We start from the raw sequence: 26,967 nt of genomic DNA on the forward strand, positions 1-26,967 counted from the left end.
AAATGTTTAAAACACCTTGTCTAAAGTTAGACCTAAACTTTAGATCATTTTAGATCTAAAAATGTTAGGACTCTAAAGTTTATATAAGGAGATTGAAACGGGCCCTAGAACCAAAACCATGCTGCCAGAGTTGGTAGCTCCGAGATGCATAGACGGGCGTGCATGTCGTCCGACACTCAGAGACTACATATATGTATGTGGGACAAGTCAGAACTGAACAGAGCTGGCGACCTGCCGGTCGGCCTCCCGGCAATGAGAAACTCAACTCATCATCGTCAACAAAGCACACACAAATCTCAGCTCCAGCATTCCGGCCGCCGTCCTCCCCTGCCTTGACCGAGAACTATATATACGACGACTGTAAACATCGATCGATCCTAGCTCTTAATAAACTCGTACCAATGCAAGCTTTCCAGTTGGAAGTCGCGAGCTATGTAGGTAAGGAGCGTGCCAATCCAATTAAGAGACCAAGATCATGCGTCCCGTAGTGCTTGTCCGAAGAATTAATCATCACTGTTTGTGCGACTCTGTCTCTCGGTCGCCGTTCCACGCCAACCGAAGATATATAAATGATGGCTGAAGTATAGATGGCCAAATGGGCCGTGCCTAACGGGCCGGCCCGAAGCACGGCCCGTTTAATAGTACCGGGCCCGGCTCGGTACGAGAACCGTGCCGTGCTTGGGCTGCTGTCTCGGCCCGCAGTGCCGGCCCGGCCTGGCACGATTATATATTTTTTATTTTATAAAACATAGTATACATATATTTACATTTTATATTAGCTATTTACAATAAACGCACTCAAGTTATACTGGTTAGTGTCCTTCAATTAAGCGTTTCAGCCTCGTAGAGTGAGGTCGCGGGTTTAAATCCTCACAAAAACATAATTTTTTTGCTATTTCCTTGAATTAATGGGAGAACGTGACCAGTTAAACGGGCCGGCCCGGCACGACCACCAGGCCGCCGTGCCGTGCCTGGGCCGCGGCTGCGGCACGCGGGCCGGCCGGACACGGCCCGATTAACCGTCGGGCCTGACGGGCCCGTGCCGTGCCGGGCCGGGCCGCCCGTTTGGGCATCTCTAGGCTGAAGCATGGCGATGGCGAGATATACTAATATATATATATATACTGATGATATACGATGGGCGGCTGCCGGCGGCGTTAGTCCCTGTCATAGTCGTCGTCTTCCTTCCTTCATAGGGATGCTCGCCTCGCGCAACGCGCAAGAACGAGATCCAGCAGGCCAGGAACGCAAAGCTGTCATTAGACAGACATACATCTATGGTCCATCGATCTCATCGACAAGCTCATACGTGCATGCTGCCGTGCGGCGGAACGCAATTCGTCCTCGCTCGTTCGTGTACTGCAGCGTCCACCAAGCTAGGTAAAGAAAGGCCGGCATCCGTCATGGCCTCTCTGAGGCATCGCCGCGGCGGCACCGGAGCCGCCAACGACTACGACGACGATGACGTCCATGACGACGGCAGCGGGACACCGCCTGGCACTGACACCGCCACGGACGAGGAGCAGGAGGAGGAGGAGGAGGAGGAAGAAGAAGAAAAGGGAGAAGAGGAGGAGGACCGCCAGATGCATCACCTGGGACTCCACTCCATGACTGCAAAGGTAAGCTCTGTTCTCCGTGCTAATGGTTGCTGACTTGCTGTCTGTTCTACTCCGGTGTCCGATCCTTGAATCGATTCAGTTCCTTGGCAATTGGCATGCTCCAGGGCATACAGCACCTGTGCTCTGAGCTCCTCGAGATCAAGAAGGCCTCGGAGCAAGACTTCAGCGCCAATGTTTATCTCAGCTACCTCTCCTTCATCAGGTACATAAACAAATAAATAGATTCGTGAGCCGTACATACATACGGGCACCCTGGTCTGCTTATCCATCGATTGTCTTGATCGACGGCGGCTCAGGATGTTCCAAGAAGCCGGTGATCTGGACAAGGACGTCCACCACCTGAAACGTCAGGTCATGGCGCACAGGCGGCTGGTGCAGCAACTCAGCGCCAACTGCCTGTACTCGTCTTCATCAGCGTCGATGGTGCTACCTCGCTCCGGCTCCGAGGATGACGAGGCCGACGCGGAAGGGGTCCTCCTCCCGGACCGTCAGGGCGAGCGCGACGAGGACCTGGAGCTGGACGCGCTTCTGTCCGAGCACCGGACGGACGAGGCCATCCAGCTGCTGGAGCTGCAGGCCGCCCAAGCGCTGCGGACGATGCAGCAGCAAGCAGGGGCAGCCGACGAAGCCGAAACGGTCGCGCGGGCGCTGGACGCCAGGAAGGCGAGGGTCGCCGGCCGCCTGGCTTCCGTGGCGGGCAACCCGCGGACGCCGCGGCCCGAGCTCCTCAGGGCGCTGTCCGGCCTGTGCAGGCTCGGCGACGCGGAGCAGGCGAACCAGCTGCTCCTCGGCCTGCACCGCGGGAGCGTCGTCCGCGGCGTGGAGGAGCTGCGCCTGCGCGCGTCGCAAGGAGGTCACCTGCAGCTGCAGAGCAGCGGCGCCGGCAGCAGTAACTACATCAAGGACCTCGCGCGCGTGGTCTTCTCCTCCATCGTGCGCACGTCGAGGGGCTTCGTGGCGCTGCACGGGCACCCGTCGCCCTACACCGCCCGGCTCGTCCGGTGGGCGAGGGAGGAGATGGAGGACCTGAGCGCCGCCTTCTCCGAGTACGTGAGGTCCGTGTCGTCGCCCGCTGCCGCTGCCGGCCACAGCTTGGCTCTGGCGCTGGACGCCGCGGAGTGCGCGGTCTCCTACACTCCCCTGCTGAGGGCCGTCGACATCGTGGACTCCGAGCGAGACGTGGTTGGCCTTGTCGTGCCCTGCGTCCGGGACGCCGTGACCATGTATGGCAGGCATCTCAAGGAGGTGGTCCGGCTGCTGGTGGATTCCGACGCCTGGGTGCTGGGCAGGTTCCTCGTGCCACCTGGACTAATGATGCAGGGTGCTGGAGCAGCGCTAGCTGAGTACTGCCTGCTGACAACCAACGGAAGGAAATTTGTCACCCTCATACAGGAGGTTGTGGAAGACGTAGCGTGGCCGTTGCACAAGCTTGGGATCGGGACGAACGATTCAGTAGGCCTGCAGCTCGTGGCGGAGCTGTTCAGGGAGTACATGCACTCCATCGTGGAGCTCATCCCCAGAAAGGAAGCAGCAGCTGCTCTGCAAGACGAAGCCAGCGGCGACGCGCAGTACACGTGGCAGCTCGCCGTGCTGATCAACTGCACCACGCTGGTGTCCCTGTTTCCGGCCATCGCGTCCGGCGTCTTCAGGACACCAGCATCATCCACGTCGGGGTTTCCGGCGTCAGCACAGAGAGAGGTGGACAGCCTCGTCTCGCTGGTCAAAGAAGCGGCCGGGCAGGTGTGGAGCTGCTTCTGCCAGCAGTTCGTACGAGACACCATGGCGTCGTCAGCGCAGGGCCGCTTCGGAAGCGGCACGCCGCCGCCGCCACAGGGCGTGACTATGCCTTCCATGGCCTTCCAAGTGGTGTTCCTCCGGGTGAGGCGTCTGGTCGAGGTGTATGGCGCCATCATGAGCGGCGATGACGGGACGACGAAGAAGCTGCTGCAGGAGCTGATGGAGGCGATGGTCTGCTGGCTCTCCACCAACCTGGAATCGTGGGCCGTCCATGGCGACGCCCAGGCCCAGCTCGACGTCCATTTCCTGCTGGAGCTCGCGCAGCTCGGTGGTTTCTCCTCCGAGAGCATCAGGAGCAGCGCGATGGACTTGATTACCAAAGCACAGGAGAAGGTGGCGGGTGGCGAACAGGACGATGCCGTCCGCGAGGAGCGCTGCGGCGGCTGGGCTGCAGATGCTGCAAAGCACGCTGTGCAGGTGCTGCTAGCGACGGAAGGTGGAGACGTAGCGGCCGGGAACGACGCTGGGGAGGAACGCGATGAGATGGCAAGGAGGAGCAGCAATGACGAAGAAGCAGGCCAAGAGGAAGCACCCGAAGGTGAGAATGAGGATCATGAGGATGAGAGTGGGGCTGCCAACAAGTCCAGCGACGAGTTCGTAAGCATGGAGGACGAGGACGAGGATGAGGGCGAAGAGGATGGCGTAAGAATGCCTGCTCGTGCAGCTTTGTCGTCAGAGAGTCCGAAGCCCGGGCACTCAGCATTGGGCAATGGAGAGGAGATGGCGAACATTCGATCAGGCCATCATCATCCCGAGCTTGACCAGGCTGAGGGCGGAGGTGACGACAGTGTGCAGGCTGATGACGAGACACGGGATGGAGAAGGGATGTGCCATGGTGCCATACAGCAGCAGGTTGAAGAGCAGAGCAGCAGTAGCTGGGAAGACATTGATGGCGAAGGAGGCGGTGGTGGGAGGAGCAGCACGCGGCGTCAGTCAACTCCTCCTGTGATGGCGGCAGGGAAGGATGCTCCTACCGGGAGCAGAAAGAAGAGGGAGGCAGTGAGCAGAAGCAGCAAACCCAGCAAACCCAGATGGCATGTATAACTGATAGGGGTGGGTGTAATAGTATCAATACGAACGGATATTATTGAAACTATATTTTTTTATATTTTTATTCAGATTCGAATACGAATATAGATACGAATGTTTTAAGATGCAAATATAGATAATCATGTGTCGAATACAGAACTAATCGAATACGAATAGTGTTGGTAATAGATTTTTTCTCAAACATCGTATAAGACATACGAACGGATATTATTGAAACTATATTTTTTATATTTTTATTCAGATTCGAATACGAATATAGATACGAATGTTTTAAGATGCAAATATAGATAATCATGTGTCGAATACAGAACTAATCGAATACGAATAGTGTTGGTAATAGATTTTTTCTCAAACATCGTATAAGACATCATTCTACACTCTACACCAAAATAGTAAACTTCCTAGAGCCTAAACCCTAAGAAGTTAGGCCTAAACTCTAGCAAGTTAGCGAAACTCTCGGAAGTTAAACCATTCCGTCGAAAGTTTGGCTCTCGAAATTTATTTTCAGAAGTTAGCTTAACTTCCTAAAGGGCTCTAGGAAGTTAGCTAACTTCCTACGGTTTAATAAGCCTCTCGGAAGTTAGTAGAGTCTCGGAAGTTAGTAGCTTCACGCCGTCAGTGCCGTCAGCTGGCTAACTTCCTACGAGCTAACTTTCTACGGCTCACTGTAGCCCCTAGAAAGTTAGCCAGCTAACTTCCTACGACTTAATAAACCTCTAGGAAGTTAATTTGATCAGCATTACAAATGCTGTTTATATTTTACACCACATTTGACAACATAACAAATATATCAACAGCTATATAGCACACACAACATAACAAATATTTTCGCATAAAACATCTCACACACAATCACATAACAATATTTAAATCCATAGTCTCATCAATTACATCACAAAAGTCTCATCCATAGTCTCATCGATTACATCACAAAAGTATCATCCATAGTCATAATAAGACACATCTCATCATCCAGTACTAATAAGAGACAATATCTCATACATAGTCATAATAAAAGTCTCAAGTATCAGAACGCAATAACATGGAAGCTCACGGTCGCCGATCACCATCGGGTTACAGTGAAGAGTGATGGTCGATACCTCCACTATTGAAGAGGGTTTTGACAAAGTCTAACCCGTCGTCTTATTCATGCGTTAGCAAGGTAGCTGGAGGAGTCTAATATACATGTACAAATGACATCTGCTGAGTTACATCATAATATAACTAACAACAAGTAAATGATGATGAATATGCATACCTGATGTTCGGTAGATGGAGATGTAGGTATAGGTGGAGGTGAAGACCAAGGATAATGAACGGGAGGTGGTGGGGGGGCACCGGGACGTGTATCCCTTGGGCCTGTGCTAGTTGCTACAAATTTGTCGAACTCATTCACATCAGCGTTTTAAATCAATACATATCTTAAAGTGAAAGCTATTATCTTTTGAACTTACTTGTATGAGTGTTTGCTGTTGCTGAATCTGTATAGCATAATATTCATGTTGCGCAGCTTGTTGCTTCAAGTAATCCTGATGTCGCCTAAGTTCTTCTCACAGTTGCTCCACTTCTGTTGGATCTTGAGTGGAGCGACGGGAGCTACGAGCAGCAGACCTCGATGAACCTCCACGCTGAACCCTCACCTGGCTCGAGTCGATGACGTTAGCAAACATTGTGTACCTACAAAACAAGTAACATCACGATAGATTAAGAATACATATATTGCACTCAACCAATGAAACAATATAAGATATGTAGAGTCCTCACCTTCCATGAGCTTTTCCACCACTTGCATACACAGCCTGAGGATCAATAGGTGAGGTCCTCCAGTCATAGTCTGGTCCGTGCTGACTAGACATCGCCTCGCCATATGCAGCCTCATACAAAAGAACAATGCAATCTTACATACAAAAATCCATATAAACAGAACCTACCAAACATTTCCAAACACTCACCACACGATCTGTTGCCTTTTGGCTGCACAACACATCTGGATTTGCATGATCTGGTCCTCTGTGCCCCCTAAGGTATATTTGAACATCACTGGGCACTGCACCAGTGCTAGCTTCTTGTATGTACATTTGACAAACACTATAACCAGAAATTACAGCAAGTCAACTACAATCAATGAAAATGGCTTAAATTATACTTACCATTCGTTTTGCCAAACGAAAGTGATCATCACCTCTATACATGTGATACGACTCGGTTCCACGATTGGAACTGTGTCGCACAGATTTTGCCTTGAATTCAGCTGAAGCCCAGTAACGACATAACACATGCCAAGCAGCATCATTGGTAGCTATCCATGGAATCGAATGCTACATGAACACAATTCATTTATAAGTAATTGTAATATCTAGAAGCAATGGAAATTTTTTCAACACAATCAAAAACATCAATTACCTCAAGATATTGTTGCTCAGTCATATCGAGTCCATACTGTGTCGCCTCGTTCTTACTCTCTGGACGTCACCCTTCACTACCAAACATGGCTTGACTAATCACCTGGATTCGAGCATAGTACATCATATCCCCAACAACACTTGCTGCATTCCTATGGAACACAGAGTGTGCGTGTTCCGTATGAGTATCTCCTTCAGGCAACTTGTAATGTTTCTAAAAAAGAAGCATAGTCAAAATCAATAATGTGATAGCTTAACAAAAATTACAACTTGCCGCATTCCTATCGAGATTACAACTTAACAAAAAAATTTAACATATCTAGAAGTCGTGCCGAACTGCAGCTTGTGCATTCCCATGTTGCGCATTTATTGCAAGGGCATATTGATCCCATCTTGTGACAGGGACTTCCTTACCATCCTCTATCACCAATCCAGGCCATTTCATATGACATATGTTGCCCAACACTTTCTTTACTTTCCTTCGACGACCTGTGCCAGTGAAACTACTATCCACCCAAGCCCTAACAGCACAAGAACAATTGTCAAATACAAAATGTAATTATGTAATAGTGTAAGACATAAGAACGAAGCAAGGATACTCTTACCCATCTCTAGTTGATATTATCTCAACCCTATCAACTGGTTCTTTAGGAGGGGGACCCAACTAGTTCTCTGCAGCTTCCGAACCCGTGAAGACCCTCCAACTCCCCACTTCCAAAACCACCAGCTTCTCCTTCCCTTGACCCACTAGCTCCCCCAACTCCTGGCCCTCCATCTCTTAGCCATCCACTTGCATCCTCAGGCCATTCACGCCATCCACTATGGCTATCATGTCCAAAACCACCAGTATCATGGCATCCCCACCTTGTCTCCGCCTCCTCTGTCTCTACCTCATTAACATCTCCCACCTGTCTCCCCTCCTCTATCTCTACCTCATCATCAACATCTCCCACCTGTCTCCCCTCCTCTGTCTCTACCCCATCTTCAGACTCATCCTATAAACATTACATTGCATTGCAAAACAAATATTATATTAATAATTTAGTTATACGAACTCATACAAACATTACATTGCAAAACAAATATTGGTTACCTCATTCCTCTGAACGCCAACTGTCTGACCCTGCAACTCTGGAACATGCTCCAACAAAGCTCTACGCCTACTCGAGCTGGAACTAGTGCCCTTAAACACTAAGTCCTCCTTTCTCATAACATAGGACGCTCTCTTCGCAAGTCCCTTAGTGAACTACTTCAGCTTTTTAGACATTCTGTTATTAGAACAAAATCACATTAATAAATGAGGATAATGTAAATGAACATAAAGTAAATGAACATAATGTATTGAAAACAATAATAAATACATAAATACTTTTTAGTCGTATTCGAAATCAGGATCAAATTGTTTCCTTCGATTCGATGTTTTCTTCTTTGACTTCTGTTTCCTTTTTTTAGGATTTACTACATCTTCCGAATCTCCCACTAAGGATTCTGGCAAAACCTCAGTATCTATAATAAAATTGGTTGGGAGTTCATCTTCTTGATAAATTTCTTCAACTTCTGTCTCGAACCATTCACCCTTGTTGTGTAACCGTTCACGAGGATTAACTTTGTACACTACCCATGTGGCTTCCAACTTTGTACATGGATACGGTATGTAGTACACCTGGTCAACTTGGTGAGCAAGAACAAATTTGCTACATGCATTTGTTTTGAGCTCATGTTTGACTTCTACCATGCCAAATTGGTTTTCTACGGTCCCTTGATTAGGATCAAACCAATCACATTTGAAAAACACCACCTTAAGATTTTTGCTACCAGCAAAGTCGTACTCGAGTATGTCATTAATAACTCCATAATAATTCATCTCTCTTCCACGATCATCGACTACCCTGCATACAACTCCAGTATTTCTTGTCGCCGCAAATGGACGAGTAGACTCAAATTTGGCCAAACGAAAATGAAACCCCTTAATGTCGTAACGACCGTAACTTCTAACTTTTACGATTGCGTAAGACATCTGAAGCAAGTCCTCGTCTAAATTTGGAATTTTATCACACTATCAATTAGATAGTGAAATTAGATTTCTTAAACATAATATATAAAGTAGAACAAGAGTGTTAATTTATTTACATGAGCTCGGAACCAATTAATGAAATTGGGCTTCCCATGTCTTCCTCGAAGTGCATTTTCATACTGCCTCGAGGACAATTTCTCATTAAGTCACGATTGGAATTCTCTGTTACAACAAATAAACAATAGCGTATTAAGTCACGATTACTACATAGATACACAAATGACAAATTTCATCTTACTTGAAATACGGAGTCATCTCATCCATATTTTCATACATATAGAGCAAAGCATCCAACTTTTCTTCGCCTCGGGATGATATTCGGTGGATGCTCCGACAGTCTTGCCCTCAATCTCAAAAATTTGGAGATTGTTGTGAGTCCCAACTATGTCATCATGATACCTCAATTTAGGGGCATTGATATTGTGCTCGTCTGCAAAGTATACACTCGTGAACGCTGCTACCTCTTTATATTTGAATTCTTCAGCTATGCACCCTTCAACTCTTCCTTTGTTACCAATCATAGAACTAAGCTTCTTTAATGTCCTTTCAATATGATACATCCACCTGTATTGCACAGGACCTCCAACCTTAGCTTCATATGGAAGGTGGACAAGTAGATGTTGCATTGGATTGAAGAATCCTGGGGGGAATATTTTTTCCAACTTGCATATAAGGACAAGAATTTCTGTCTCTAGCTTCTCCATCACATCTTTCTTTATTTCTTTAGCACAAAGTTGTCTATAAAAGTAGCTTAATTCAGCTAACGCCTTGCAGATACTGACTTTGAAGTACCCATGAAACATTATGGGAGGAGTCTTTCCATCATTATGTGATAATCATGGCTCTTCAATCCAGTTATTTTATTTGTCTTCCAGTTCACAGCTCTCATAAATCCTGCCGCATAACCATCTGGGAATTTCAAATTTTTCAACCATTCCATTACTTTTTTCTTCTGTTTAGGTTTTAGACAAAATCGAGCATGTGGCTTTTTTCCATTTTCGTTGAGTTCCAGAGTTGGTCGGTTACAAAGTTTTGCTAAGTCTTTTCTAGCCTTTATATTGTCTTTTGTTTTGTCGCCCAGATTCATGCAAATACTTAGAATGCTTTCACCAACATTACATTCTTGATGCATAACATCAATGTTATGCATCAGAATCAATGTCTTAACATATGGGAGTTCCCATAAATCACATTTATGGGTCTAGTTATGCTCAGTTCCAAACCCGATGTATCCATCACCACTTTCTTTCTCTTTCAAATTATTAAGCATAGCCTCAATCTCAAGTCCACTCAGATGCCTGGGCGGTCCCTTTGTCATGATAGTGCCCTTCTTAAAGGTGTTAACCTCGAACCTATACAGGTGAGTTTGGGGTAAGAAGCATCTGTGGCAATCAAAGGAACAAATCTTCCCCCCCAAACTCAAGGTGGAAACAATCTGTATCCTTGCCACATGTTGGACATGTTAGAATTACAAGGTAGCTCCATCCAGCAAATAAACTATATGCCATGAAATCATGAATGGACCACAAATACGTAACTCGGAGTGTGAATCTCTCCTTTTTGTAGCAATCGTATGCTTCAACACCTTCCCATAACTTTTTGAGATCATCGATCAAGGGTTGCATCATCACATTCAGCCCTTTCCTAGGATGGTTTGGTCCAGGAATAGTTAGGGAAAGAAACATGTAATCATATTCCATGCACAGATGAGGTGGAAGGTGAAAGGGAAATGTGCCCTTGGGCCATTTCTAAGTATTTTGGTGATCAAGTGCCAACACAAATGGTTTAAGTGTGAAACTATGCCAAATGGTGGAAGAAGTGCAAAGTCAACACAAAGGTATGATTCTAGACTTAGTACATTGGTTTATGTGTACTAACATATTTGTCTAAGTGTTAGAATCAGGGAAAATATAATTGTAAATGACTTGGCTCGAGCAGCCAAGAATCTGCTCAGTCTGGATGCACCGGACTGTCCGGTGGTGCACCGGACAGTGTCCGGTGCGCCAGGCTGGCGTCTGATCAACTGACTTCTCTTGGGTCTCGACGGCGGCGTACGGCTATAAATCACCAGACTGCCCGGTGGTGCACCGGACAGTGTCCGGTGAGTCGGATACGGCGAAGTCGTCGCTCTCGGGAACCAAGTCAACAGCGTACGACTATAATTCACCGGACTGTCTTGTGAGTCACCGGACTGTCCGGTGAGCCAACGGCCGGCCGGGACAACGGTCGGCCGCGCAATCTGCGCGTGACGCGTGGCCGAGCCAACGATCGGATGGGGGCACCGGACTGTTCGGTGTGCACCGGACAGTGTCCGGTGTGTCAACGGCTCCAAGTCTCCAACGGTCGGCTGCGCCAGAATAGGAAAGAAATCCACACCGGACAGTGTCCGGTGGTGCACCAGACTGTCCGGTGCGCCAGTCAACAGAAGGCAAGAATTGCCTTCCTGGATTGCTCTCAACGGCTCCTAGCTACCTTGGGGCTATAAAAGGGACCCCTAGGCATATGGAGGAACACACCAAGCATCCCTTAAGCATTCCTAAGCACCAAGACTTCAATTCCACGCATTTGATTCTTTGGGATAGCAACTAGAGCTCCATTTGAGTAGAGAACTCTTAGAGTTGTGTTGAGAGCTCAAGTTGTGACTTGTGTGCGTATTGTTGCTCTGATTTTGTGTCTTGTGTGTGTTGCTCATCCCATCCTTACTTCTGTGATTCTTCGTGATAATCAAATTGTAAGGGCGAGAGGCTCCAAGTTGTGGAGATTCCTCGCAAGCGGGATATAGTGAAACGAAAGCAAAACACTGTGGTATTCAAGTGGGTCTTTGGACCGCTTAAAAGGGGTTGAGTGCAACCCTTGTCCGTTGGGACGCCACAACGTGGAGTAAGCAAGTGTTGGACTTGGCCGAACCACGGGATAAACCACTGTGCCTCTCTGTGTTGATCTCTTTGTGGTTATTGTGTTTTGCAAGAACTCATCTCTAGCCGCTTGGCTTCATTGCGCTAACACTTAATCAAGTGTGTGGATTTGAGTTTAAGTTTTTACAGGATCACCTATTCACCCCCCTCTAGGTGCTCTCAATTGGTATCGGAGCCGTTCTCTTCACGAAAGGGACTAATCGCCTGAAGAGATGGATCCTAAGGGCAAGGGGATGGTGATCAACAACGACAAGGAAAAGGAGTCCTTCATCAATGAGCCAAAAGATGACAAGCCCACTGACTCAGGCTCAAGTCATAAGAAGAAGGATGGGAAGAAGAAGAGACATATTAAGAAGATTGTCTACTACGACGACAGCGACGAGTCTTCTTCTTCCCAAAAGGACGACGACGACAACGACTACGAGAAAAAGATGGCGGTTAACTCGAACTTCTCTTTTGATTACTCTCGTATTCCGCAAAGTTCCAATGCTCATTTGCTTTCCATTCCCCTCGGTAAACCTCCTCACTTTGATGGAGAGGACTACGGATTTTGGAGTCACAAAATGCATAGCCACTTGGTCTCTCTCCATCCAAGTATATGGGAGATAATAGAAAATGGAATGCAATTTGATAGTACGGATAGTCCCATGTTCATCAATGAACAAATTCATAAAAATGCACAAGCTACTACTGTTCTTTTAGCGTCATTGTGCAGGGATGAATACCATAAGGTGAGCGGCTTGGATAACGCCAAGCAGATTTGGGACACCCTCAGGATCTCTCATGAGGGAAATGACGTCACCATGCTCACCAAGATGGAGTTGGTGGAGGGCGAACTTGGGAGATTCACAATGATCAGGGGAGAGGAGCCAACCCAAACATACAACAGGCTCAAGACCCTCGTCAACAAAATAAGTAGCTATGGAAGCACGCGATGGATGGACCACGACGTCGTCCGCCTAATGCTAAGGTCTTTCATTGTCCTTGATCCACATCTTGTAAACAATATTCGTGAAAATCCTAGGTACACCAAGATGTTGCCCGAAGAAATACTTGGAAAGTTCGTAAGCGGGCGGATGATGATCAAGGAGGCAAGATACGTCGATGAGGCGTTGAATGGTCCAATTCATGAGCCTCAAGCCATTGCTCTCAAGGCAACAAGTAGCAAGGAGGCGCTACCTAGCAAGGTGGCGCAAGTTGAGGCGGCATGGCTCAATGAGGAAGAAATGGCCCTCATCATCAAGCGCTTCAAGATGGCGCTAAAGGGTCGCAAGGAGCATCCCAAAAAGAACAAGACAAAGGGAAAGCGCTCCTGCTTCAAGTGCGGTAAGGTTGGTCACTTTATTGCTAATTGTCCCAATAATGATAGTGACTAGGATCAAGAAAAGAAGAGGGAAAAGAAGAAGACTTACAAGAAGGCTAAGGGCGAGGCACACCTTGGCAAGGAATGGGACTCGGATTGTTCATCGTCCGACTCCGACGACGAAGGACTCACCGCCTCGGCCTTCAACAAATCATCCCTCTTCCCCAACGAGCATCACACCTGCCTCATGGCAAGGGAAAAGAAGGTAAGCACCCGTAATACTAGTACTTACGCTTCTTCAAGTGATGATGAATCTAGTGATGATGAAATAGACTATGCATGTTTATTCAAAGGTTTAGATAGAACCAAAATTGATAAAATCAATGAATTAATTGATGCTTTGAATGAGAAGAATAGATTGTTAGAAAAGCAAGAGGACATTTTATATGAAGAGCATGATAAATTTGTTAGTGCGTAAAATTCTCTTGCTCTAGAAGTTAAAATAAATGAAGTGCTTTCATGTGAATTGACTACATGCCATGAATCTATCTCTAGCTTAAAAAGTATTAATGATGACTTGAGTGCTAAGTTAGAAATAGCTAATAAACCAACCTCTTGTGTAGAACATGTTGTGATTTGCAATAGGTGTAAAGATTTTAATGTTGATGCTTGTAGTGAACACCTAGTTTCTATTTCTAAACTAAGTGATGAAGTGGCAAGTCTTAATGCTCAACTTAAGACTAGCAAAAATGAATTTGATAAATTAAAATTTTCAAGGGATGCCTACACTATTGGTAGACACCCCTCAATTAAGGATGGACTTGGCTTTAAGAGTGAAGCCAAGAACTTAACAAGTCATAAGGCTCCCATCCCCGCTAAGGAGAAAGGGAAGGCTCCTATGACTAGTAGCAACCAAAAGAATCATGCCTTCATTTATAGCGATAGGAAATTCTCTAGAAATGTTTGTAGGAATTATTCTTATGATTCTCTTGCTATGACTGCTTCTAGTTCTTATATGCATGGTAGAAATATGGCTATGAAAGATTCAAATGTTCATTATGATAGGAGTTGTAATGCGTTCGACTCTCATGCCATGATTTCTTCTAGTTCAAACTCTTATGGTAGATCTAGGAAGAATGTTATGTCTCATGCTCCTAGAAAAGTATATAATGGATCTACCACTGTCTTTCATGCTTGCAATGCTAAGTTTATTCTTTCATGTAGAAATAAAAAGGTGATTGCTAAAAAGGTGGGAGCCAAATGTAAGGGAGATAAAACTTGCATTTGGGTTCCTAAGACTATTGTCACTAACCTTGTAGGACCCAACAAGAGTTGGGTACCTAAGACCCAAGCCTAATTTACCTTGCAGGTTTATGCATTCGGGGGATCAAGCTGGATTATCGACAGCGTATGCACAAACCACATGACGGGGGAGAAGAAGATGTTCACCTCCTACGTCAAGAATAAAGATTCCCAAGATTCAATCATATTCGGTGACAGGAATCAAGGCAAGGTTAAAGGCTTAGGCAAGATAGCCATCTCAAATGATCACTTTATATCCAATGTATTTTTAGTAGAGTCGCTAGGTTATAATCTTTTGTCGGTCAGTCAATTATGTAATATGGGATACAATTTCTTATTCACAAATATAGATGTGTCTGTCTTTAGAAGGAGTGATGGTTCATTAGCTTTTAAGGGTGTACTAGACGGCAAACTCTATTTAGTTGATTTTGCAAAAGAGGAGGCCGGTCTAGATGCATGCTTAATTGCTAAGACTAGCATGGGCTGGCTGTGGCATCGCCGTCTAGCACATGTGGGGATGAAGAACCTTCACAAACTTCTAAAGGGAGAACATGTGTTAGGTCTAACAAATGTGCATTTCGAAAAAGATAGACCTTGTGCAGCTTGTCAAGCAGGTAAACAAGTGGGAAGTGTGCATCACAATAAGAATGTGATGACCACATCAAGACCCCTGGAGCTGCTGCATATGGACCTCTTCGGACCCGTCGCCTACCTCAGCATCGGGGGAAGTAAGTATGGTTTAGTGATTGTTGATGATTTTTCCCGCTTCACCTAGGTATTCTTTTTGTAGGATAAATCTGAAACCCAAGGGACCCTCAAGCGCTTCCTAAGGAGAGCTCAAAATGAGTTTGAGCTCAAGGTGAAGAAGATAAGGAGCGACAACGGGTCCGAGTTCAAGAACCTTCAAGTGGAGGAATACCTTGAGGAGGAAGGAATCAAGCACGAGTTCTCTGCTCCCTACACACCACAGCAAAATGGTGTGGTAGAGAGGAAGAATAGGACGCTTATAGACATGGCGAGGGCGATGCTTGGAGAATTCAAGACGCCCAAGCGGTTTTGGTCAGAAGCTGTGAACACGGCTTGCCACGCCATAAACCGGGTCTACCTTCATCGCCTCCTCAAGAAGACGTCATACGAGCTTCTAACCGGTAACAAACCCAACGTCTCTTATTTTCGAGTTTTTGGGAGTAAATGTTACATTCTGGTGAAGAAAGGTAGAAATTCAAAATTTGCTCCCAAAGCTATAGAAGGGTTTTTGTTAGGTTATGACTCAAATACAAAGGCGTATAGAGTCTTCAACAAATCATCGGGTTTGGTTGAAGTCTCTAGCGATGTTGTATTTGATGAGACTAATGGCTCTCCAAGAGAGCAAGTTGAGCTTGATGATGTAGATGAGGATGATGTTCCAACGGACGCGATTTGTACCATGGCGATTGGAGACGTGCGACCGCAGGAACACAAGGAACAAGATCAACCTTGTTCCTCAACAATGGTGCAACCCCCAACTCAAGATGATGAACAGGTTCCTCAAGAAGAGGCGTGTGATCAAGGGGGAGCACAAGATGTTCAAGTTGAAGAGGAAGAAGCACCACATGCCCCTCCAACTCAAGTTCGAGCGATGATTCAAAGGAACCATCCCGTCGACCAAATTTTGGGTGACATTAGCAAGGGAGTAACCACTCGCTCTAGATTAGCTAATTTCTATGAGCATTACTCTTTTGTCTCTTCTATTGAGCCTTTCAGGGTAGAAGAGGCTTTGCTAGATCCGGACTGGGTGTTGGCCATGCAGGAAGAGCTCAACAACTTCAAGCGAAATAAAGTTTAGACACTAGTGCCACGTCCCAAGCAAAATGTTGTGGGAACCAAGTGGGTGTTCCACAACAAACAGGACGAGCACGGGGTGGTGACGAGGAACAAGGCTCGACTTGTGGCAAAAGGTTATGCCCAAGTCACAGGTTTGGACTTTGAGGAGACTTTCGCTCCTGTGGCTAGGCTAGAGTCGATTCGTATTTTGTTAGCCTATGCCACTCACCATTCTTTCAGGTTGTACCAAATGGATGTTAAGAGCGCTTTCCTCAACGGGCCAATCAAGGAGGAGGTGTACGTGGAGCAACCCCTGGCTTTGAGGATGAACGGTACCCCGATCACGTGTGTAAGCTCTCTAAGGCGCTCTATGGACTTAAGCAAGCCCCAAGAGCATGGTATGAATGCCTTAGATACTTTTTAATTGCTAATGCTTTCAAGGTTGGGAAAGCCGATCCAACTCTTTTCACTAAGACATGTGATGGTACCTTGTTTGTGTGCCAAATTTATGTCGATGACATAATATTTGGTTCTACTAACCAACAGTCTTGTGAAGAGTTTAGCAGGGTGATGACTCAAAAGTTTGAGATGTCGATGATGGGCGAGTTGAACTACTTCCTTGGGTTCCAAGTGAAGCAACTCAAGGATGGCACTTCCATTTCCCAAACGAAGTATACGCAAGACTTGCTCAAGCGATTTGGGATGAAGGACGCCAAGCCCGCAAAGACTCTAATGGGAACTGACAGACACGTCGACCTCAACAAAGGAGGTAAGTCCGTTGATCAAAAAGCATACCGGTCCATGATAAGTTCCTTGCTTTATTTATGTGCTAGTAGATCGGATATTATGCTTAGTGTATGCATGTGTGCTAGATTTCAATCCGATCCAAGGGAGTGTCACTTAGTGGCTGTGAAGCGAATTCTTAGATATTTAGTCGCTACGCCTTGCTTCGGGATCTGGTATCCAAAGGGGTCTACCTTTGACTTAATTGGATATTCAGACTCCGATTATGCTGGATGTAAGGTCGATAGGAAGAGTACATCAGGGACGTGCCAATTCCTAGGAAGGTCCCTGGTGTCGTGGAGTTCTAAGAAACAAACCTCTGTTGCCCTATCCACCGCTAAGGCCGAGTACGTTGCCGCAGGACAGTGTTGCGCGCAACTACTTTGGATGAGGCAAACCCTCCGGGACTTTGGCTACAATCTGAGCAAAGTCCCACTCCTATGTGACAATGAGAGTGTTATCCGCATGGCGGACAATCCTGTTGAGCACAGCCGCACAAAGCACGTTGACATCCGGCATCACTTTTTGAGAGACCACCAGCAAAAGGGAGATATCAGAGTGTTTTATATTAGCACCGAGAACCAGCTAGCCGATATCTTTACCAAGCCTTTAGATGAGAAGACCTTTTGCAGGCTGCGTAGTGAGCTAAATGTCTTAGATTCGCGGAACTTGGATTGATTTATAGCATACATGTGTCCATGCTTTTGATCATGCTCCCTTATGCATTTTGTTGTTTATTTATGGTGCTCAAGTTGTACAAGCGCTCCCCGGACCTCAAAAGTCCATTTGCGAGTGATGCACATATTTAGGGGGAGATGTGCTACAACTTGCCCCTTTGAGACTAACCATGTGTTTGAGCTTGCCTGATTTAGTCTCAAAGGTGGATTGAAAAGGAAAAGGTGAACTTGGACCATGCAAGACTTCCACTGCACTCCGATGAGAGGGTAACTCACTCCAAGTTCATCTCCATATTCTTATTGCCTTTGTACTCTTGTTTGAAGATTTTGGTGAGGCAATGGAGTTTAAGGGCCAAGATTGATCCTGTTTTGGTGCTTGATGCCAAAGGGGGAGAAAATAAGGCCAAAGCAAGAAATGGATCAGCTACCACTTGAGAATTTTTAAAATAGTAGAGTAGAGTTTTGTTTTGTCAAAATACTCTTATTGTCTCTTAGTGCTAAAAGTCTATCCCTTGTGGGGAGAATGCTTGATTATGGGAAAAAGGGGGAGTTTTTGAATTCTTGATCAATTTCTCTTGGAATACCTCTCTCTATGCCTCAACAAGTGATTTTGACTTAGAGATAGGAAATTGAGTTTGATTTGCAAAAACAAACCAAGTGGTGGCAAAGAATGATCCAAATATGCCAAATTTGAATCAAAACAAATTTGTGTTCTCAATTGCATTGTTGTTGCACTTCCTTTAGTTGCTTTTTGTTGTGTTGGCATAAATCACCAAAAAGGGGGAGATTGAAAGGGAAATGTGCCCTTGGGCCATTTCTAAGTATTTTGGTGATCAAGTGCCAACACAAATGGTTTAAGTGTGAAACTATGCCAAATGGTGGAAGAAGTGCAAAGTCAACACAAAGGTATGATTCTAGACTTAGTACATTGGTTTTTGTGTACTAACATATTTGTCTAAGTGTTAGAATCAAGGAAAATATAATTGTAAATGACTTGGCTCGAGCAGCCAAGAATCTGCTCAGTCTGGGTGCACCGGACAGTGTCCGGTGCGCCAGGCTAGCGTCTGATCAACTGGCTGCTCTCGGGTCTCGACAGCGGCATACGGCTATAAATCATCGGATTTGTCCGGTGGTGCACCGGACAGTGTCCGGTGAGTCGGCTGCGGCGAAGTCGCCGCTCTCAGGAACCAAGTCAACAGCGTATGACTATAATTCACCGGACTGTCCGGTGAGTCACCGGACTGTACGGTGAGCCAACGGTCGGCCGCACAATCTGCGCGTGATGCGTGGCCGAGCCAACGGTCGGATGGGGGCACCGAACTGTCCGGTGTGCACCGGACAGAGTCCGGTGCACCAACGGCTCCAAGTCTCCAACGATCGATTGCGCCAGAATAGGAAAGAAATCCGCATCGGACAGTGTCCGGTGTGCCAGTCGACAGAAGACAAGAATTGCCTTCCTGGATTGCTCTCAACGGCTCCTAGCTGCCTTGGGGCTATAAAAGGGACCCCTAGGCGCATGGAGGAACACACCAAGCATCCCTTAAGCATTCCTAAGCACCAAGACTTCAATTCCGCGCATTCGATTCTTTGTGATAGCAACTAGAGCTCCATTTGAGTAGAGAACTCTTAGAGTTGTGTTGAGAGCTCAAGTTGTGACTTGTGTGCGTATTGTTGCTCTGATTTTGTGTCTTGTGTGTGTTGCTCATCCCATCCTTACTTCCGTGATTCTTTGTGATAATCAAATTGTAAGGGCGAGAGGCTCCAGGTTGTGGAGATTCCTCGCAAGCGAGATATAGTGAAACGAAAGCAAAACATCGTGGTATTCAAGTGGGTCTTTGGACCGCTTAAAAGGGGTTGAGTGCAACCCTCGTCCGTTGGGACGCCACAACGTGGAGTAGGCAAGTGTTGGACTTGGCCGAACCACGGGATAAACCACTGTGCCTCTCTGTGTTGATCTCTTTGTGGTTATTGTGTTTTGCAAGAACTCATCTCTAGCCACTTGGCTTCATTGCGCTAACACTTAATCAAGTTTGTGGCTTTGAGTTTAAGTTTTTACAGGATCACCTATTCACCCCCCCTCTAGGTGCTCTCAGAAGGTTGTATGGAATAACAAATACATGCCAACAAGAATATGATGTCGCATTTGTAATGAAAGGTGTAAACCCATCTATCACCAACCCAATTCGAATATTTCTCGCTTCACTAGCAAATTCTGGATCAAAGTCATCTAGAGCTGTCGAGGACCATAATTAGGGGTACCCTCAAGACCCCTAAATCTCAGCTGGTAACCCCCATCAGCACAAAGCTGCAAAGGCCTGATGGGTGCGATTAAATCAAGGATCGGTCCATTCAAGGGACACGATCGTGCCTCGCCCGAGCCTAGCCTCGGGCAAGGGAAGCCGACCCCGGAGAACCTACGTCTCGCCCGAGGACCCCCCTCCAGCAACGGGCACACTGTCAGCTCGCCCGAGGCCCAGTCTTCACCGAGAAGCAACCTTGGCCATATCGCCACGCCGACCGACCAAATCGCAGGGGCATTTAATGCAAAGGTGGCCTGACACCTTTATCCTGACGCACGCCCACCAGTCGACAGCGCCGAAGTGACCGCAGTCACTTCGCCGCTCTACTGACTGGACTGACAAGAGGACAGCGCCGCCTACGTCGCTCCGACTGCTGAGCCACCCGACAGAGTGAGGCTGACAGCAGCCAAGGCCGGCCTCGGGCGTCTTAGGAAACTCCGCCTCGCCCGACCCAGGGCTCGGACTCGGGCTCAGCCCCGGAAGACGGCGAACTCCGCTCCGCCCGACCCAGGGCTCGGACTCGGGCTCAGCCCCGGAAGACGGCGAACTCCGCTCCGCCCGACCCAGGGCTCGGACTCGGGCTCAGCCCCGAAAGACGGCAAACTCCGCCTCGCCCGACCCCAGGGCTCGGACTCGGGCTCAGCCCCGGAAGACGGCAAACTCCGCCTTGCCCGACCCCAGGGCTCGGACATGGGCTCAGCCCCGGAAGACGACGAACTCCGCCTCGCCCGACCCGGGGCTCGACCTCGACCTCGACCTCGGAGGAGCCTCCACCTCGCCCAGCCTAGGGCATGGACCGACCACGTCAACAGGAAGCGCCATCATTACCCTACCCCGAGCTGACTCGGGCTACGGGGAACCAGACCGGCGTCCCATCTGGCTCGCTCCACCATGCGAGTAATGATGGCGCCCCGCATTCCCTGTGACGACGGCGGCTCTCAGCCCCCTTACGGAAGCAAGAGGACGTCAGCAAGGACTCGACAGCCCCAACAGTTGTCCTCCCGCTAGGCTCCAGCACTCCTCCGACAGCCACGACACCACGCGAACTGGGTGACAAGACCTCTCCGGCTGCCACGATGGCATGTACTTAGGGCGCTAGCTCTCCACCGCTAGACACGTTAGCACATTGCTACACTCCCCATTGTACACCTGGATCCTCTCCTTACGCCTATAAAAGGGAGGACCAGGGCCCTCTTACAGGGGGTTGGTTGGCCCGCACGGAGAAGGACGGGACGACGCTCGCGCAAGGCCGCTCGCTCCCACTCCCGCGTGGACGCTTGTATCCCCCTACTGCAAGCGCACCCGACTCAGGCGCGGGGCTAACACGAAGGCCGCGGGATCCACTCTCTCACGCCTGCCTCCCTCCGGCTGCATCCTTTCCCCCCTTCGCGTTCCGCCTCGCGTCGACCCATCTGGGCTGGGGCACGCGTCGACGATTCACTCGTCGGTCCAGGGACCCCCTGGGTTTCGAAACACCGACAGTTGGCGCGCCAGGTAGGGGCCTGCTGCGTGTTAAAGAACAGCTTCCCGTCAAGCTCCAGATGGGCAGTCTCCAGCAACCTTTCCGGCCTGGGACGGTGCTCCGTTTCGGGAATCTTGAGTTCATGTCCCTCGACGGCAGCTACGACATGATACTCCTTCCCCCGCCGCGCGACAGCGACAATGGCGGGCGACAACCCGCTCGCCGGCGGGGAAATCGACGACGCCTTCCCCACATGGTGGAAGGACGACATTTGGGCTTGTCCCATCCCCTCCCCCGTCGACGGAGGAGGAGGCGAGGCAACCAAGGCCAAGCGGGAAGCGGCACCTCGTTGGCTGTCAAGCGAGTCGACGGCGCTGGTGCCCCAACGGAGGGCGCGTCGGGCATCGATCTCGCGTCTGAGACGAAGACGAGCGCCGCCTCTCCGCAACACGCCAATCTCAAGCAAACGCACGACGCCAGCACGCTCGCGAAGGACTTGCTGGGCGTCACCCTCGTACCTGAGACAACGGTGCAGTCAGTCCCAGACGCGACCTCGTCACCGCCCGTCGACCAAAAGGTACCGACCGATTCCCATCTCGCGTCTTTTGGATTCGGCCTCGACCCACCAAGCGACACCGCTTCGGTGAGCACTCTCATAGAGACGAGTCCAAACCCTCTGGGGTATCGTGTGCGGTCACCCTGGGACCGACTGACGGCCGACTCGACCTATGAGCCCTCGGGGTCCGAGGAAGATGGCGAGCCCGACCTCTGTTGGGATTTCTCCAGAATTGGTAACCCTAGTGCCGTGCGGGACTTCATGACCGCATGTGACAACTGCCTTTCCGACTGTTCCGACGGTAGCCGCGGCCTCGACAACGAGGACCGCGACCCAAGTCGTGAATGTTTCCACGTCGATCTAGGGGGTCCCGGCGAAGGCAACCATCTTGGTATGCCGGAAAACGGTGATCCCCCTAGGCCCGTGCCTTGCGTTGACATCCTTCGGGAGCTAGCTATGGTCCCCGTCCTAGCGGGGGTCCTGACCCACAGCTCGAGCAAATCCGCGAGAGGCGGGCCAGGCTCGACGAGGGAGCCGGAACGCTTGTGCCGATCCACCGGGACATCGGGCAGGAATGGGCGGTCCAACCCCCGGCCGGAGAAGCGCGTCATCTCCCCCAGGACATCCAGCACCGCATCGTCGACGACGTCAGGGTGAAGCCGCCGCCGGATTCCAGCGGAGTCGGCCAGAACCTGGCTGCAGCGGCAATACTCCTCCGCGCGATGCCGAAGCCATCAACCACCGAGGGGCGACGTATCCAGGGAGAGCTCAAGAATCTCCTGGAGGACGCCGCGGTCCGACGGGCCGAAAGCTCTGCCTCCCAAAGGCAGGGGTTCCCGTCGGAACATCGCGCCGCGACTTCCCGATTCATGCAGGAAGCCTCGGTCCACTCCGGGCGCACGCGCAACACAGCGCCTGCAGTCCCGGGTCGCCTCGGCAACGAGCATCATCATCACAGCCGTCGGGCCCACCTCGACGACAGGGCGCGCCGAGGCTACCACCCCAGGCGTGGGGGACGCTACGACAGCGGGGAGGATCGGAGTCCTTCGCCCGAACCACCCGGTCTGCAGGCTTTCAGTCGCGCCATACGACGGGCACCATTCCCGACCCGGTTCCGAACCCCGACTACTATCACAAAGTACTCGGGGGAGACGAGACCGGAACTGTGGCTCGCGGACTATCGGCTGGCCTGCCAACTAGGTGGAACGGACGACGATAACCTCACCATCCGCAACCTCCCCCTCTTCCTCTCCGACACCGCTCGAGCCTGGCTGGAGCACCTGCCCCCGGGGCAGATCTCCAACTGGGACGACCTGGTCCAAGCCTTCGCCGGCAATTTCCAGGGCACGTACGTGCGCCCTGGAAACTCCTGGGATCTCCGAAGCTGCCGCCAGCAGCCGGGAGAGTCTCTCCGGGACTACATCCGGCGATTCTCGAAGCAGCGCACAGAGCTGCCCAACGTCACCGATTCAGATGTCATCGACGCGTTCCTCGCCGGCACCACCTGCCGCGACCTGGTGAGCAAGCTGGGTCGCAAGACCCCCACCAGGGCGAGCGAGCTGATGGACATCGCCACCAAGTTTGCCTCTGGCCAGGAGGCGGTTGAGGCCATTTTCCGGAAGGACAAGCAGCCCCAGGGCCACCCACTGGAAGATGCTCCCGAGGCGTCAACTCAGCGCGGCGCCAAGAAGAAGGGCAAGAAGAAGTCGCAAGTGAAACGCGACGCCGCCGACGCGGACCTTGTCACCGCCACCGAGTACAAGAACCCTCGGAAACCTCCCGGAGGTGCCAACCTCTTCGACAAGATACTCAAGGAGCCGTGCCCCTATCATCAGGGGCCCGTCAAGCACACCCTTGAGGAGTGTGCCATGCTTCGACGACACTTCCACAAGGCCGGGCCACCCGCGGAGGGTGGCAAGGCCCTCGACGATGCAAAGGAGGAAGATCACAAGGCAGGAGGGTTCCCCGAGGTCCGCGACTACTTCATGATCTATGGCGGGCAAGTGGCGAACGCCTCGGCTCGGCACCGCAAGCAAGAGCGTCGGGAGGTCTGCTCGGTAAAGGTGGCGGCGCCAGTCTACCTAGACTGGTCCGACAAGCCCATCACCTTCGACCAGGCCGACCATCCAGACTACGTGCCGAGCCCGGGGAGATACCCACTCGTTGTTGACCCCATCATCGGCAACGTCAGGCTCACCAAGGTCCTCATGGATGGAGGCAGCGGCCTCAACATCGTCTACGCCGGGACCCTCGGGCTCCTACGGATCGATCTATCCTCGGTCCGGACGGGCGCTGCGCCTTTCCACGGGATCGTCCCCAGGAAGCGCGTTCAACCCCTCGGACAACTCGACCTACCCGTCTGCTTTGGGACGCCCTCCAACTTTTGAAAGGAGACCCTCACGTTCGAAGTGGTCGGGTTCCGAGGAACCTACCACGCAGTGCTGGGGAGGCCATGCTACGCCAAGTTCATGGCCGTCCCCAACTACACCTACCTCAAGCTCAAGATGCCGGGCCCCAACGGGGTCATCACCATCGGGCCCACGTACCGACACGCGTACGAATGCGATGTGGAGTGCGTGGAGTACGCCGAGGCCCTCGCCGAATCTGAGGCCCTCATCGCTGACCTGGAGAGCCTCTCTAGGGAGGCGCCCGACGTGAAGCGCCACGCCGGCAACTTCGAACCAGCGGAGACGGTCAAGTCCGTCCCTCTCGACCCCTGCAATGACGCCTCCAAGCAGATCCGGATCGGTTCCGAGCTCGACCCCCCTCGGACTGAGCCGAGGTACCCTCGGCTCAGCCCGAGGTACCCTCGGCCCCCGAGGGTGAGGCACTGCGCGTCGAGGGGGAACCGAGCGAGGTCACGCCTAATCAAAGCTGGCAGACCCTGTACCTGCAATATCTCCACCGAGGGGAGCTGCCCCTCGACCAAGCCGAAGCTCGGCGGTTGGTGCGGCGCGCCAAGTCTTTCGTCTTGCTGGGAGATGGGAAGGAGCTCTACCACCGCAGCCCCTCAGGCATCCTCCAGCGATGCATTTCCATCGCCGAAGGCCAGGAGCTCTTGCAAGAGATACACTCGGGGGCTTGCGGTCATCACGCAGCACCTCGAACCCTCGTTGGAAACGCCTTCCGACAAGGATTCTACTGGCCGACGGCAGTGGCCGACGCTACTAGAATTGTCCGCACCTGCGAAGGGTGTCAGTTCTACGCGAGGCAGACCCACCTGCCCGCTCAGGCTCTGCAGACCATACCCATCACCTGGCCGTTTGTTGTGTGGGGTCTGGACCTCGTTGGCCCCTTGCAGAAGGCACCCGGGGGCTACACGCAACTGTTGGTCGCCATCGACAAATTCTCCAAGTGGATCGAGGTCCGACCCCTAAACAGCATTAGGTCCGAACAGGCGGTGGCGTTCTTCAACAACATCATCCATCGCTTTGGGGTCCCAAACTCCATCATCATCGACAACGGTACCCAGTTCACCGGTAGAAAGTTCCTGGACTTCTGCGAGGATCACCACATCCGGCTGGACTGGGCTGCCGTGGCTCACCCCATGACGAATGGGCAAGTGGAGCGGGCTAACGGCATGATCCTGCAAGGACTCAAGCCTCGGATCTACAACGACCTCAACAAGTTCGGCAAGCGGTGGATGAAGGAACTCCCCTTGGTGGTCTGGAGTCTGAGGACAACGCCGAGCCGAGCCACGGGCTTCATACCGTTCTTTCTAGTCTATGGGGCCGAGGCCATCTTGCCCACAGACCTAGAGTATGGTTCCCCGAGGGCGAGGGCCTACACCGACCAAAGCAACCGAGAAGACTCACTGGACCAGCTGGAGGAGGCTCGGGACATGGCCTTACTACACTCGGCGCGGTACCAGCAGTCCCTGCGACGCTACCACGTCCGAGGGGTTCGGTCCCGAGACCTCCAGGTGGGCGACCTGGTGCTTCGGCTGCGAGAAGACACCCGAGGGCGGCACAAACTCATGCCTCCCTGGGAAGGGTCGTTCGTCATCGCCAAGGTTCTGAAGCCCGGAACATACAAGCTGGCCAACAGTCAAGGCGAGGTCTACGGCAACGCTTGGAACATCCAACAGCTACGTCGCTTCTACCCTTAAGATGCTTTCAAGTTGCTCGTATACCTCGTTCACGCACCAAGTCTGGTCGTCAATGAAGGGTCAGCCTTGCCTCGACAGAGCCCGACCCTCCCTCGGGGGCTAGAAGGGGGCAACCCCCTCTGTGTCAAAATTTTCCTCAAAAAAAAAAGAAAAAAAATCTTTTCTGCCAGAATGCCTTTCGTGCTCTTCGACTACTTCAAAAGTGGATCCTGAAAACGATGGAGTACACGTAAGCAGCCAAGGCTGACCGAGCCGAGGGACTCCTACGCCTCCGGGATACAGATACCTCACTCATCACCTTCTGCGATAAGTAACTCGCGCTCGGATAAGTGACTCCACGGACCGAACAAGTCTTCATGCTCGAGAGCTCCTCTGCCGAAATGATTTTTCGGGCCTTCTCGACTGCATCGGTAACAGAACCCTATGGACGAGTAAGAGCGCGCGTAAGCGGCAAGGCCGACCGAGCCGAGGGATTCCTACGCCTCCGGGATACGGATACCTCACTCATCACCTTCCGTGAAAAGCAACTCTCGCCCGCACAAACAACTCTGTTACCAACAAATGAGTCTGGATACTTGAAACAAGAGGAAAAGGAATGCAGCTTTACAACACGACGACGGTGTGTTTAGGCCTCGGCGGCCGCAGAAAACATACACACACTACAAGACAACCTGATCCTGTAGGCTCGGACATCGACAACCGAAGGGGGCAGCAGCACCCTCGGCATCAACTACACCTTCGGCGGGGTCTGACCTAGCCTCAGACGGCGACGCGGTCGGAGGGCCCCCACTCTGAAGGACGGCATCAGCACCACAC

The 26,967-nt window shown here is 50.6% G+C and overlaps 1 protein-coding gene across 1 annotated transcript; it reads left to right on the plus strand.

Moving 5' to 3' along the window:
* The first annotated feature begins 1,174 nt into the window (after nucleotides 1–1,174).
* Nucleotides 1,175–4,488, plus strand: LOC118476106 (exocyst complex component EXO84A). Its single transcript, XM_035964223.1, has 2 exons — nucleotides 1,175–1,619; nucleotides 1,724–4,488. The coding sequence occupies exon 2, from the start codon at nucleotides 1,917–1,919 to the stop codon at nucleotides 4,458–4,460; it is 2,544 nt and encodes an 847-aa protein (XP_035820116.1). The 5' UTR covers nucleotides 1,175–1,619; nucleotides 1,724–1,916; the 3' UTR covers nucleotides 4,461–4,488.
* Nucleotides 4,489–26,967: the final 22,479 nt, after the last annotated feature.

Source organism: Zea mays, chromosome 1, assembly GCF_902167145.1.
Source record: "Zea mays cultivar B73 chromosome 1, Zm-B73-REFERENCE-NAM-5.0, whole genome shotgun sequence".
NCBI lineage: Eukaryota > Viridiplantae > Streptophyta > Magnoliopsida > Poales > Poaceae > Zea > Zea mays.

Coding starts and splice junctions, on each gene's coding strand:
- LOC118476106 (XM_035964223.1), top strand. CDS start 1,917: ATGTTCCAAGAAGCCGGTGATCTGGACAAGGACGTCCACCACCTGAAA.